This window comes from Rhincodon typus, chromosome 2 (genome assembly GCF_021869965.1).
Source record: "Rhincodon typus isolate 14 chromosome 2, sRhiTyp1.1, whole genome shotgun sequence".
Classification (NCBI taxonomy): Eukaryota; Metazoa; Chordata; class Chondrichthyes; order Orectolobiformes; family Rhincodontidae; genus Rhincodon; species Rhincodon typus.
In genome coordinates, this window is record NC_063333.1 from 41,625,918 (window position 1) to 41,638,665 (window position 12,748).

Here is a 12,748-nt window from a genome sequence, read left to right on the forward strand (position 1 = left end):
ATTTCTGAAGAAGGGTCTCGGCCTGAAATGTCAGCCTTCCTGCTCCTCTGATGCTGCTTGGCCTGCTGTGTTCATCCAGCTCTACACCTTGTTATCTCAGATTCTCCAGCATCTGCAGTTCCTACTAAAAAACTGTGGAAATCTGGTTACATGGTTTAATTAGTTGGCTACTACATACCTGTTGGAGGAGGCCGAGTTGGTTCTGGATGAAATGCAAATGAAGAACTGATGCACTCCTTTGTGAAAGTGATGTCATCAAGTGCTATGACTCCTTTTGACCCTTTTCTGACCCATCCTTCTAACATGATCTCAAAGTCCTCGTCAGCGCTAAGTCTGATTTCTGCTTGCTGCCAGTAATGGCCTTGGTCCCCAGTCAAATTGAACAGTAATGTTTGATTATGGGATAGAGTCACTAGGTAAACTGTTAACGATCCAAAAATCTCTCCCCCCATGTAGTAGTAGAAAATAATCTGAAAGAGAAATCAAAAGCATTGTCAACCAGAGAGCTTTGCGAGTAATGAGTTTCAGATTTTCAGTGATTACTATAACTTTGAGCTGGGACAGACAGTAAGGATTTGATACAGGAAAGGGTGAGAGAGACTCAGCAGTTCTGGCAGAATCTGTGGAGAGAAAACCAGCATTAATGTTTTGTCTCTTCTTTGGAACTCATACGTTAAATATTGGATAATTTGCCCACAATTCTACAGAAGTATTGTTAACCACAACACAAATTCTGTTCTGCAATAGTTGTCCGAAAACATCAAGCCAGCTATACAGCTTATGCCTGGAGCAGTGATAGGGGAGGTAAAAGGCAAGTTGAAAACTTAGGTGCAGAGACAATATGCAGAAATTTCTCTGTGAGCTTCTGAATGCCTGCGTCAGGCTGAAATAGAAACAGAAACTTGCATTCTGTGAGAAACAGCCACTCTTTGTGATTTTACCTGGAAGGCTAACAAAGGCTAGAGGGTGGGCTTGCTGTCTGAATAAAAATGGTAAAAAGGGCTCTCGAAACTGAAGAAGTAATCAATGGTCTTCCAGCTTGATAGGAGCTGTAGGCTATGGTGGAGGGCAACTGAGGGGTTGGGTATTTCAAGATTATTGCATCCCTCCCTTCGACATTTTATAATGTAAATTTAAAAGTGCCTTTTAAGCCAAGAGAACACTTTGAGCTATGAGACTGGGGTGATTTTTTTACAGAATGGTCTGTGGCTGCCATACAACCCAAGGAGATGAGGAAGGCCTCAAGGCCTGCCTGGAGCATTAACAGCCACCCTCACCACCACTGTTACCAAAACCCAACACCCTCCACCTCCACCACACCCAGCCTGCCACAGCCCATCACTTAAAATAAACCCCTGTCATCTCGAAACTTGGAGGCTGGCTGAAAGATCCCAATTCTGGCCCAGGTGAAGGGAAGATTCAAATCCAATATTTCAGTGAGTCAGTTGTCAGTCTGTGGAACACATTCCCTCAGAAGAATGCAGAAACAGTTTGTCTTAATTCATTAAAATGTAGATGAGATTGATTTATTTCAGAAGATAATGGTTTGGACCATAATAGGTGAGTAAATTGAGACATAACATGTAGTAAACATTGGGAGGAACTGTTGACTTTGCACCTAATGGCTTAAATTCTGCTGTACACCATAGTCTTGCAAACCCAGTCTGACAAGATTACTAACTCTCATAGGTGTTGTCAAATGTTTTTCCATTCTCTCACAATTTTTAAATAATATACTTACCTGCACAACATCCTATCACATAATCCTTTACATAATTATCTAGTTTTCTCACTTAATTTGTAGAAAGATAATCATAACAACAATTAATACTAATGACATTCATAGAATGCTATAGGAAAGGGGGAGTCTACTTGGCCTTTTGCACCTATTTGAAAGAGCTAACCAATTAGTAACCCCCACCCCCACTACATTCCCCCTGAACACAGACACACTCACATATTATTATATTTCTTATGACCCTGCTGACATTTTTCTTCAGGTTTTCATTGGATTCCCTTTTGCAAGTTACAAACTTTTGTGGCAGTGAAATCCAGATCACAACAACTCACTATTGTTGTTTTTCACTATATCACCTCTGGTTCTTGAGCTTCCACTTTTGATGATTTATGTTGGTACAACCCCAGGTGTTCCTTCATAATGGTACCATTTATGTTGCACCATCTCTCTTCATTTTCCCATCAAAATGTATAAACCTCACAATTCTCAATGTTGAATTAAATATGCCATGTTTCAGCATATAACACCAGTCTGGCTATGTCCTCCTGAGGTCAGTTATCAGCTTACTCATTGTTTAATGCCACTTCCAATTATCATGTAATCTGCAAACTTTGAAATTATACCCAGAATCTAACCAAGGTCCTATGCAATTGAAACAAGGCTTGTTTCAATTAGTCTTGTACTCAAATCCTCTTACCATAAAACTAACTTGCGATTAGTCTTCCAAATAGCTTGCTGCTCCTGCATGTTAGCCTTCACCTATTGACTAAGACACCCAAGTCCCTTTGCACATCTCCATTTAGGAAATATTCTGCACATCTGTCTTCACATTTTCCATATTATATTCTATCGGCTGTGTTCTTGCCCAATCACTAAGCCTGTCCAAATCCTTCTAAAAATGTTTACATCTCCTCACAACATGTATTCCTGCTTGTTTAGAATTATCTGCAACTTTGGGAATGTAACTTTTGGCCCTGACCTCCAAATCATTGATAAGTATTGAGAACGGTTCGGGCCTAACGCTTCGAACCTTAAAAGGTACCTCTCTAGTTGTTATGGACCAACCAGACCAGGTTCCCTCAAAATATTTCAAGAAGATGGCCTAGACCCTAACATTTTCTTATTTTAAAGGCAAATGTGAAGTACCATGTTGTAGATACAATTTGACCTGTCAAACTAACCGACGTTAAGAGAAACACAATTTATTTAAACACTATAGCTAACATACAAATAAAGAAAGAGGAATTTCGAATAACTTAACTCTATTGGTAAACTTAACACAATAATAGATGCAATAACTATTACTAACTAACTGTTTCAATGTAGTAACATTGCATAAACACACTCCTTGGCAAAAAGAAAAATTCAGAAAAATATATTTGTTTCACAGGTAAGCCAGCATTAAAGAGAAACCCCAACTTCTAGCTGAAAACAAGCGATCGAAAAGATAGCTTCTACTTCTTCAAGCCCACAACATCAGTTGCTTGAAGCCAAACCTAAACACTATTAAAAAACTAGAAAGCCTGGTCTCTGAGAGCCAGTCACACCTGGCCAGTTTGCCTTCATTGTTCCAACTTTTAAAAAAAACTCAAGGCCTCACAAGTTGTTTATCTTCTCACAGACAGCTCCATACCCCTCATTCAATCTCTCTTAAAAAAAGGGCAAAATAGCCTCTTAAAGCCATAGCATCATCACATAGTCACAATCTGCCAATGCAAGAATGATCCATTTACTCCTACTCTCAGTTTCTGTCTGTTAGACAATCATTAAATTAATACCAGGAGATTATCTCCCATCTCATTAATTTAACTTTTCAAACCAATTGTCTGTGGGAAACTTATCAAAAGCCTTTTGAAAATCTAACAATACTATTTCTATCAATACCCTTTATTAATTTTGTTAGTAACATCCTCAAATACTTGAGTAAGTTGGGTACTGCTGAGGGGAATATCCTCTCAGGAAAGTAGCAAAAGCTGAATTTGTTGCACCGTGCTCGGCTCTGCTGCACAGGGGAGGAGTAAAAAGTGTGGGAATGTAGTGGTTATAGGGGATTCAGCTGTAAGGAGAAGAGACAAGCATTTCTGTGACCCCAGTGGAGACTCCTGGATGTGGCCTCCCTGGTGCTAAGGTTAAAGCTACAGGACATTCTGAAAGGGGAGGTTGAACAGCCAATGGTGGCGGTATGTTTCATACAAACAACATAGGTAAAAGAAAGAAAAACTGGGAATTACAGTCCAGTCAAATTGACGTCGACAGTGGGGAAAATGCTAGAATCCATTATAAAAGATTTAATAGCAGATCATTTGGAAACCAGTGGTAGGTTCAGACAGACATAGCATGGATTTATGGGAAGGAAATCATGCTTGACAAATCTACTGGAATTCTTTAAGATGTAACTAGTGGAATTGATGAGGGGAACCAATGGTTTATTTGGACTTTCAGAAGGGACTTTCACCTTTGACAAAGTTCCACATGGGAGATTATCATGTCAAATTAAAGTGCATGGGAATAGTGGCAGTGTACTGAGATGGACAGAAAACTGGTTGACAGATAGGAAACAAAGAGTAGGAAAAAATGGGTGTCTTTCCAAATAGCAGACAGTAATGAATTGGATGCTGCAGGAAGCAGTGCTAGGACCAACCTCCTGTGGGCAATTTATCAAAAGCTTTCTGAAAATCCAACTACACTATGTTCATTGATGTCCCTTTATTAATTTTGTTAGTGACATCCTCAAAATATCAAACAAGTTAGAATCATAGAATCCCTACAGTGTGGAAGCAGGCCATTCGGCCAATTGAGTCCACACTGACCCTTTGACAAGCAACCCACTCAGACACACCCGCCAACCTTATCCTTGTAACATTGCATTTCTCATGGCTAATCTACCTACCTTGCACATTTCTGAACATTACGGGCAATTTAGCATGGCCAATTCCACCTAGCCTGCATGTCTTTGGACTGTGGGAGTAAACAGGAGCACTCAGAGGAAACCCATGCAGACACAGGGAAGTTGGGTAATGTTGAGGGGAATGTCCTCTCAGGAAAGTAGGAATAGTCAAATTTCTTGCACCGGCTATTCACATTATATATCAATGATTTAGAGGAGGGGACTAAATGTAATATGTCCAAATTTGCAGATGACACAAAGCTAGGTGGGAGAGTAAGTTGTGAGGAGGATGCAGAGATGTTGCAGCATGATTTTGATAAGCTGAGTGAATGGGCAAACACATGGCAGATGGTGTATAATGTAGATAAATATAAAGTTATCCACTTTGGTGCCAAAACCGGGGTTGGGGGCGGGGGCGGGGTGGGGGGGGGGGGGGGGGGGGAGGTGGGGGGAGGGGGGGGGAGGTGGTGGGGAGGGGGGGGGGGGGGGGTGGTGGTGGTGGTGGTGTGGTTGTGGGGGGATGCGCAGATTATTAACTGAATGGCTGTAAATTGAGAGAAGGGAATATGCAACAAGACTTAGGTGACCCTGTACAGCAATGGCCAAAGGTAAGTGCACAGGTGCAGCAGGCAGTGAAGAAAACAAGTGGTACGTTGGCTTTACAAGTGAGAAGCTTTGAATATAAGAGCAGGGATGTCTTGCAGTAATTGCACAAGGTTTTAGTGAGACCACATCCGGAATATTGTGTGCAGTTTTGATCTACTTACCCGAGGAAGGATGTTCTGGCTATGGAAGGAGTGCAGTGAAGGTTTACAGACTGATCCCCTGACTATGGAATCCCTTATCATTGTTGCCCTACCATTCTTCTTTATCTACCTCTGGTCAGCTGAGTTGCACTTGGTGCCATATTCTTGGCTCTGGCTGCACACCACTGAGGAACCTGCGTTAGGATGGAATACCAATAAGCAAGCAAGCTAGACTCAGGGCATTCCTGCCCAACCTGCCTGGTTCTTCGGCACTGTCTGATGGTTACCAATCACCCTCTGCCTGTATGCTTCTAATCCGCAGCCACCGCCCTACACAAACTATCCCTGACTCGTGAGTTCATAACAAAGAATCCAACCACTGCTCAAGTTCCAAAACCCAGAGTGACGCTTGTGCAGCCAGTGACACTATCTGCAGACTTTAGTTTTGTTAATTCCTTTCATAGTTAACTTCATTCTTTTATTTTACTTTTCTTTTATTTGACTTAATTTTACTTCCCTTTTGGGAGTGTTCCTTACTAAAATCTAAGTAGCTACTTCATTGTTATAAATGATATTTTTTTTCTAGTTATAAGCTATTTAAATTTCCTCCCCAACTCACTGGCTAGGGGCGGCACGGTGGCACAGTGGTTAGCACTGCTGCCTCACAGCACCAGGGACCTGGATTCGATTCCATCCTCAGGTGACTGTCTGTGTGGAGTTTGCACATCCTCCCCTTGTCTGCATGGGTTTCCTCCGGGTGCTCTGGTCTCCTCCCATAGTCCAAAGATTTGCAGGATTGGCCACAGAAAATGCAGGGTTACAGGGATAGAGTGGAGGCAGTGGGTCTGGATGCTATGCTCTTCAGAGGGTCAGTGTGGATTCAATGGGTTGAATGGACTGCTTCCACATTGGAGAGATTCAATGATTCTAACAGCAGCTTCTCACCAACCAATGAACTTGCAGCTTTCCTGCAATTTCATTGAACAAATTTGGAACAATTTTCTTTGGGTGAACCTGATCTCATCCCAACTTCCTTTAGAAACCATCCCATTTTCAAATCATTCTACCTGAAGTAAAAGGTGTCTCCTGCAGGCCCAGCTCTCTCTACTCCCTCACAGATGAAGCAGAATGTGCCCTACTTGGTCCTGCTCCTCTGAAGAAGCTAATTTACAGGTCATTTAATTGACCTCATTTAGGCTCATTCTGACCCCATCTCTCGTAAGTTTTTGGATTTTGTGTAAGGTGGCCACAGCTTAACAGGAATCAGGCTTTACACCAGTTACATGAGACAGAAAGAATTTTAAAAGTAGAGTAACTATAAAGTTTAGATATCTGCAGAGATTTTAAGGTGAGGCTTTAAGGTGAGAGAGGAAAGATGTGATAAGGACCCGTGGGGTAACTTTATCACACTGAGGGTCGAGCGTATATGGAACGAACTGTCACAGGAAGCGGTAGAGGTACAATTATAACATTTAAAATGATTTGGACAAGTACATAGATAGGAAAGGTTTAGAGGAATATGAGCCAAATGCGGGCAAATGGGACTAGTTCAGTTTAGAGAACCTGGCCAGCATGGACGAGTTGGGCCAAAGGACCTCTTTCTGTGCTGTATACCTCTACGATTCTTTTAAGTTTCAATACAGATATATCTTATTATTTTGTTGGTATACCTTTTAAATTCTTTTGAACTCATGTATTAAATACATGAGAATGGAAATAGGCCTTTTAATCTGCCATTCCTGAGTTGGCCCAGCTTCACTTCAGGTCTATAAGTTGACAGCAAATCTGTTTCAAGGCTCTTTAATGCACTGGGGACCAAAAGAAATCATACTCCCCAGCAGCATGGTTTGATCTCCATTCATCATCCCCATATCTCACTAGCCAAGGAGTTGAAATAGTCAGATTCTAGAATGAAGTGTAAAACTCAAAATATTAGAGTAGGAATGATTTTAAAATGGGATGGTTTCTAAAGGAAGTTGGGATGAGATCAGCTTCACTCAAAGAAAATTATTCCAATGTCTTGCTTTGTTAAATAGCAATCAAAGTAGTATGACAAGGTGAAAGCAAATCATATCAGAAAGGAAAATCAATTGAAAGCAAAACCATTGGTGTAATTTTCAATTCCAGTGGTCAACTTTCATACGTGTAATGTTTGCCACGAGCAACATGTCTGTTTCCTTAATTCGTTTTTATCTCACACACTGCATCTTCGACTATTCTAAGATCGTTTCTTATCAGTTTTGTCATCAATTAACAGTCATTAGTGCTCTGGTCATTATAAACCCATTTATTTCTCCAGATTTGTGTACTAATTGAATGAAGAAAATCCGATCAGAGCTACTATTCTGTGGGTTTGTCTAAATAGGGCTGGAAATGCTGGAAATAGGCCATTGGCTCAACAAAATCATGTAAATATTCTTGCTTCAGTTAAACTTTAGTTACATACGTACCTTCTTCCACTTTTTTTTATTCCCATTTCTTTCCTCCACCAAAAATCCTAGATTTTGACAGCATCTCTCCTTCAATCAATAATTCTAATCATGCATTTACAATATAGCATCAAATGATTTCTCATGTTCTCTATTCTCTATTTGATTTTTGGGGGCTCATTACATTTCCTGAGCTTTTCGATGATCATTGACTCAAGGGGATCTGATTTGGAAAACATGTGGGGAAAGGAAATATGTGCTACTAATTCCTCACTCTTGTATTTATACAAATAGGTGTGAGTTATTCTAACTTACACCCATTCCCCAACAAAGATTAGGCAGGTATTATATTAAGAACAAAATGCTACAGATGGTCGAGATCTGAAATAATAGAAATGCTGGGAAAGCTCAACAGATCACATAACATCTGTGGGGACAGAAACAGAGTTAACATTTCAGATCTAATACAACTTCTTCAGAACTGAAGGGGGCTGGAAGATTTTGTTTTTAAAGCTATTGGAAGAAGCTGGAGGAACAGCGACTGCAACAGATGATGAGGGAACACAAATTAAAAGGCAAAGGCTGACTTACGGGTGGGTGTCTGGTTTGCATGCGTTTGCTCTTAGCAAAGTTGGCCTATTTTCTTCTATTAACACCATACCATTAGCAACTATTATACAATAACACACTTTTACAACCATTAGCATGCCCTTTGTCTTTGCACTTGGCATGCTCACCATTTGTTCCACTTGCTCCTCATCCTCCTATGTCAATAATAGAAAAGCTATTATTTTCCAGCCCTGCTCAGTTTCAAAGAGTCATCTTGGATTGGAAACAGTAACTCTGTCTCTCTCTCCAAAGATGTTGCAAAATCTGCTGTATTTCTCCACCACTTTCTGTTTTCTATTTTTAGACAATCATTAGATTTCAGACAATCAGAAGTGCAATTGGGTTTCCGTGGAATTCAAAAATGCCTTATGTCTTTCTTGTTGGCTGTTAAGTAAAATGATTAAATATCAAGGTCAAAGCCACAAAACTGTCAGGACAACATATTAAATGCTGTTAATGCTATCGTTTGTTATGTCTGCAATGCACTGTTGACAACAAGTTCACCATGCACATTTGATGCTACAAACAGACCTTTGATCCAGAAAAACTATAAGTCTCACATTAAATATGTTATGAAGACTTTGTGCACTCTGTCTGCAGTCTATTGGAAAGCGGTGAAGCTGTCTGACTGTAAATCTGAATATACATAACATTTTAGGAAAAGATTACTCTATCAGTTGAAGAAGAGGTATTACACATTATATTTTTTTGAAGCATTAACAAATGTCTGGCCCAGTCATGCTGGTCCATTTGTCGGTTGTACTTGATTAATGACAAGTATCACTGTCCACTGCATAACAAACAATAGTGTAGCAAATACTAGAAGCAGCAATTTTTTAATATATTCTTCAGGTTTTTGTCTGTTCACAAAACAAGACTCTGCAATTGGGTAAGAAATGGCAGCAAATATTCACTAGAATATAAGAGAACGTTCAGCACTCTGGGAGGGCATACTCACTTGGAGGAATGCTTAGTGAAAAAGAATGACACACAACTCAATTTTCTATGCATTTCCTGCCCTGCAGCTCCCACACTGGAACATACAAGTAATAAATGAGCCATACAGTCAATTTAAATGGATGTACTAAACAAACTGAAGATGCTGTTAAATCTTTAATCAGTTAGAAGGTTTGAATTGATTAATATGTATATGTAAATCCTTGAATTTCTTTGAGGTTACTGTCCTAGGAAAAGCAAAGTACGGTAGATCCCAAAGATCGGAACTAAAAACATTTGCCAGTAAAATGTAGCAGATCTGGCAAACATTGGTGTACGGAGAAACAGAGTTAATATTTTAAGTTCAAAATGACTCCTTCTTTGGAATGTGGACCTGCTGTGTTTCCCCAATATGTTGCTTTAATTTCTCTTCACTCTCCAGATTATTTCACTGCTACCAAGTTGCTAATCTATTCTGTAGGAATTTTCACTTTCCTGATTATTTTCCTCTTTGCCAGATCTTCTAACCTGTCTTCCATGCTGGCTTTGGGAGCAGCTGAAGCTTTCCTGGGTAGCTGCTGAATGGGTGTTTTTTACTGTCATCTACTTTGATAGCATATTCTCCCGGAAGACATCCTAACCCAGCAAACACTTTGTTGTACTCCTCTAGGATCTGTTTCACAGTTAATGGGTTAGTGGCCTGTGATAGATTGTGAATCTCTTCTAGTACATTGAGGATTATTCATCCAAGCTCTTGCCTTTGTTTTATTCACTCATGGGATATGGGTGTCACTGGTTGGGCTAGAATTTATTGCCTGTGCCTAGTTGCCCTTGAGAAGCCAGTGGTGAGCTGCCTTTTTGAACTGCTGTAGTCCACATGCTGCAGATTAACCCACAATGCTCTTAGGGAGGGAATTCTAGGATTTTAACCCAGCAACAGTAAAGGAACGGCAATATATTTCCAAGTCACGATGGTGAATGTCTTGGAGGGGAAACCTAGGTGGTGATGTTCCCATATATCTGCTGCCCTTGTCCTTCTAGGTGGAAGAGTTTGTGGGTTTGGAAGGTGCTGTCTGAGGATCTTTGGTGAATTTCTGCAGTGCATCTTACACATAGTACACACTGCTGCTACTGAGCATCGGTGGTGGAGGGAGTGGGTGCTTGTAGATGTGGTACTATTGAAGTGGGCTGCTTTGTCCTGGATGGTATTAAGCTTCCTGAGTGTTTTTGGAGCTATACCAATCCAGGCGAGTAGGAGGTTATCCATCACAGTCCTGACTTATGACTTGATGATGTTGGACAGATTTGGGGAGGCAGGAAGTGAGTTAAACACCGCAGTATTTCTAGCCTCTGACCTGGTCTTGCAGCCACTGTGTTTATGTGGTGAATCCAGTTGAGTTTCCTGTCAATAGTAAGCCCCAGCATGTTGACAGTGGGGTATTCAGTGATAGTAACACCACTGAATGTCAAGGGGAGGTGGTTAGATTGCCACCTATCAGCCCAAGTCTAGATATTGCCCAGATCTTGTTGTATTTGAACACAGACTGTTTCAGTATGTGAACATTTTGTAATCATTGATAAACATCCTCACTTCTGACCTTATGATGGAGGGAAGGTCATTGATGAAGATGGTTAGACCTAGGACACTATTCTGAGGATCTCCTGCAAAGCTGTCCTGGAGTTAAGATGGCTGACCTCTAACAAATATGACCATCTTCCTATTGCCAGGTATGACTCCAACAAGGGGAAAGTTTGCCCCCGATACCATTGATTCCAGTTTCTCTAAGGTTCCTTGATGTCACACATGGTTGAATACAACCTTGATATCAAGCGTTGTCAATCTCACCTCACCTCTGGAATTCAGCTTTTATCTCTCAACCAAAGCTGTAATGAGGTCAGGAGCTGAGTGGCCCTGGCGGAACTCAAACTGGGCATCACTAAGCAGGTCATTGCTGAGCAGGTGCTGTTTGATAGCACTGTTGATGACACCTTCCATCACTTTACCAATGATCAAGATTAGACTGATAGGGTGATAATTGGCCAGGTTGGATTTGTCCTGTTTTTTGTGTACAGGACATATCTGGGCAATTTTCCACATTGTTGGGAAGATGCCAGTGTAGTAACTATACTGGAAGAGCTTGGCTAGGGGAACGGAAGTTCTGGAGCACAAGTCTTCAGTACTATTACCAGAATGTTGCTGGGCCCACAGCCTTTGCACTATCCAATGCCTCCAACCATTTCTTGATATCAAGTGGAGTGAATTGAAATGACTGAAGACTGACATCTGTGATGTTGGGGACCACAGGAGGAGGCCAAAATGGATCATCCACCAAAATGGCACTTCTGGCTAAAGATTGCTGAGAATACTTCAGCCTTATCCTTTGTCACTATGTTTGTGGCTCATCTGTCATTGAGGATGGGAATATTTGTGGACCTGCCTCCTCAAGTGAGTTGTTTAATTGTTCATCACAATTCACAACTGAGGCAGAACTGCAGAGCTTAGATCTGACCCATTGGCCAGTGGATCACTTAGTTCTGTCGATCATTTGCTGGTTATACTGTTTGGCACACAAGTAGTCCTGTTTGGTAGCTTAACCAGGTTGACATCTCATTTTTAGCTATGCCTAGTGATGCTCTTGACATGGCCTCCTGCATTCTCCATTGAACCAGGGCGATTCCCTGCCTTGCTGGTGCAGGTTGAATGGGGGATATGACAAGCCATGATGTTGCAGATTGTGCTGGAGTACAATTCTGCTACTGTTGATGGCCCACAGTGCCTCATGGATGCCCGGTCTTGAACTGATAGGTCTGTACAAAGTCTGTCCCATTTAGCAGAAATGGTGATAGTGCCACACAACATGATGGAGTTTATTCTCAATGTGAAGGTGGGACTTTGTCTCCACAAGTACTGTGCGGTAGTCACTCTTATGAATTCTGTCATGGACAGATACATCTGCAGCTGCCAGATTAGTCAAGATGAGGTTAAGTATGTTTTTCCCTCTTGTTGGTTCCCTCACCATCTGCCGCACACCCAGTCTAGCAGTTATGTCCTTTAGGACCCGACCAGCTCGATCAGTAGTACTGCTACCGAGTTACTGTTGGTGGTGGACATTGAAATCCCCCACCCAGAGTACATTTTGTGTCCAGCCAACCTTAGTGCTTCCTCCCAGTGTTGTTCAATATGGAGGAGTACTGACTCATCATTCGAGGGAGGACGGTAAGTGGGAGTCAGCTGGAGGTTTCCTGGCCCAGTTAATCTGAAGCTTTGAGAGGTCAGGGAGTCTGGAGTCAGTGTTGAGAACTCCCAAGGCAACTCAGTCCCGACTGTATACCACTGTGCTGTCACCTCTGCCGGATGGTGATGGTAGTGTCCAGGACATTGTCTGTAAGGTATGAATCCATG

The 12,748-nt window shown here is 41.4% G+C and overlaps 1 protein-coding gene across 1 annotated transcript in view; it reads right to left on the bottom strand.

Moving 5' to 3' along the window:
• The window catches only part of LOC109926748 (MAM and LDL-receptor class A domain-containing protein 1), a 357,436-nt gene that overhangs the window by 192,065 nt on the left and 152,623 nt on the right, over positions 1 to 12,748 (bottom strand). Inside the window, exon 25 of the mRNA XM_048606938.1 lies at positions 179 to 470. Within this exon, the coding sequence (XP_048462895.1) occupies positions 179 to 470 (292 nt within the window). The remainder of the gene's footprint in view (positions 1 to 178; positions 471 to 12,748) is intronic.